The sequence below is a fragment of the Myotis brandtii genome, unplaced genomic scaffold (genome assembly GCF_000412655.1).
Source record: "Myotis brandtii unplaced genomic scaffold, ASM41265v1 scaffold426, whole genome shotgun sequence".
Taxonomy (NCBI): Eukaryota; Metazoa; Chordata; class Mammalia; order Chiroptera; family Vespertilionidae; genus Myotis; species Myotis brandtii.
In genome coordinates, this window is record NW_005366314.1 from 143534 (window position 1) to 145155 (window position 1622).

Consider the following 1622-nt stretch of genomic DNA (forward strand, 5'->3'; position numbering starts at 1 on the left):
GCCCGTCCGCCCCGGGGAGCACACGGCACCAAGCACAGTCCTCGGTCTCTGACAAATACGATGACGAAGGCCCCGGGTAAACACATGGTCATTTCCTATTAAAAGTGAGGAAAAGGGACTCGGAATTTCAGAACACGCTGCCCATGTTCCCCTCGGGTCACATTATGAAATCTTCCAAAAATGCAACTAAAATTTCACCGCATTCGGGCAAATTCAGAGGAGGCGGCAGGACTCGGAGGGAGCGTGCTACAGGCGTGTGGGTTTCTCCGGACGACGCCCGGCCTGAGCGAGGCCTGGCTGGAGCACCCGCGGTCGGCAAAGGGTCCGCATCTCGTTCCGTAACTGGCCCGTGTCCCAGTGCGAGCCAGGGAGGCGCGGCCGTGCCGGGCACCCTTCTCTGCGGGAAAGACAGCACGCAGCTCGGTAGAGCAGGGGCCCCCGTCTCTGAACTCTGTCTTCATGAAGTTCCCTGGCGTGGATGCCTCTGATTCTCTCACCATTTAAACCCGAGAGCTCGCACCCGTGGCGAAGGCGGCTCGTCCAGGTGCGAGTTCTCTACCGCACACGGAGCAGGTGCGACAGGCAGAGCTCGGAACCGCCCAGACTGAAACGGGCTCCCCGCGGAGGTGTGAAAACCCTGCCCCCCAGACGCTGTGGGGAGCAGCTTAAAACTCGCAAGACCCAAACTCGTCTTCAGACCGGCTTCCTTCACCGACGGGCAGAGAGCTCACCGGGCTTCTTCGCCGTTAAAATGACTGCGTCCTCCCTGCTCTTCCTCGTCGCCGCGGCCTGTCTGACGCCTGCGTGTGAGTATCTCCCCTGCCCGCCCACGGGAGCAGGACGTGAATTGATGTAGCCGCACCAGCGACTGTGCGGCGACATCAGAAATGACCACGACTCCTCACACGTCTGGGCCTCTGGGCTTGCGTGTGTTATACCGCTGCTCACACACAATCACCTGCAACGGTTCACGCGCGCGGTTACAGCTCTGAGGCGGCCGGGGCTGCTCCGTCTCTGCAGACCAGGGGTCCTCAAACTACGGCCCGCGGGCCACATGCAAATACAAATATTGTATTTGTTCCCGTTTTGTTTTTTTACTTCAAAATAAGGTATGTGCAGTGTGCATAGGAATTTGTTCATAGTTTTTTTTTTAAACTATAGTCCGGCCCTCCAACGGTCTGAGGGACAGTGAACTGGCCCCCTGTTTAAAAAGTTTGAGGACCCCTGCTGCAGACGCTGCCATGCCCGGGAGAGAAGAAATGTGAGTCGGCCGCTCAGGTCCTTGGTGGCCGACGGCGCGTTCTCTCTTGCAGGCTCCAGCGAGGAGGTCATCGGAGGGAGAGAGGTGACCCCTCACTCCAGGCCGTTCATGGCCTCGCTGCAGTACCACGGGGAGCACGTGTGCGGGGGGGTCCTGATCCACCCGCAGTGGGTGCTGACCGCGGCCCACTGCCACCACCGGTGAGCCCCGCCCTCCCGCCGGGGAGGTTCCCTGAGTCCTGAGGACAGAGCTGCCTTTCCAGGGGGGAGGGGGGGCTTCCATGGGTGCTGACCGCCGGGCGGGGTTGGTTTACCCTCGTGCACCCACGGTCCCTGCCTGGGGCTCCTTCCCGAGGACAGCG

General features: G+C 60.9%; 1 protein-coding gene across 1 annotated transcript in view; it reads left to right on the top strand.

The window, feature by feature from the left end:
* The first annotated feature begins 711 nt into the window (after nt 1-711).
* Nucleotides 712-1622, top strand: part of GZMK (granzyme K (granzyme 3; tryptase II)) — a 6974-nt gene continuing 6063 nt past the window's right edge. The window contains exons 1-2 of the mRNA XM_005874164.2: nt 712-806; nt 1314-1461. Of these exons, the coding sequence (XP_005874226.1) occupies nt 752-806; nt 1314-1461 (203 nt within the window). The 5' untranslated portion in view covers nt 712-751. The remainder of the gene's footprint in view (nt 807-1313; nt 1462-1622) is intronic.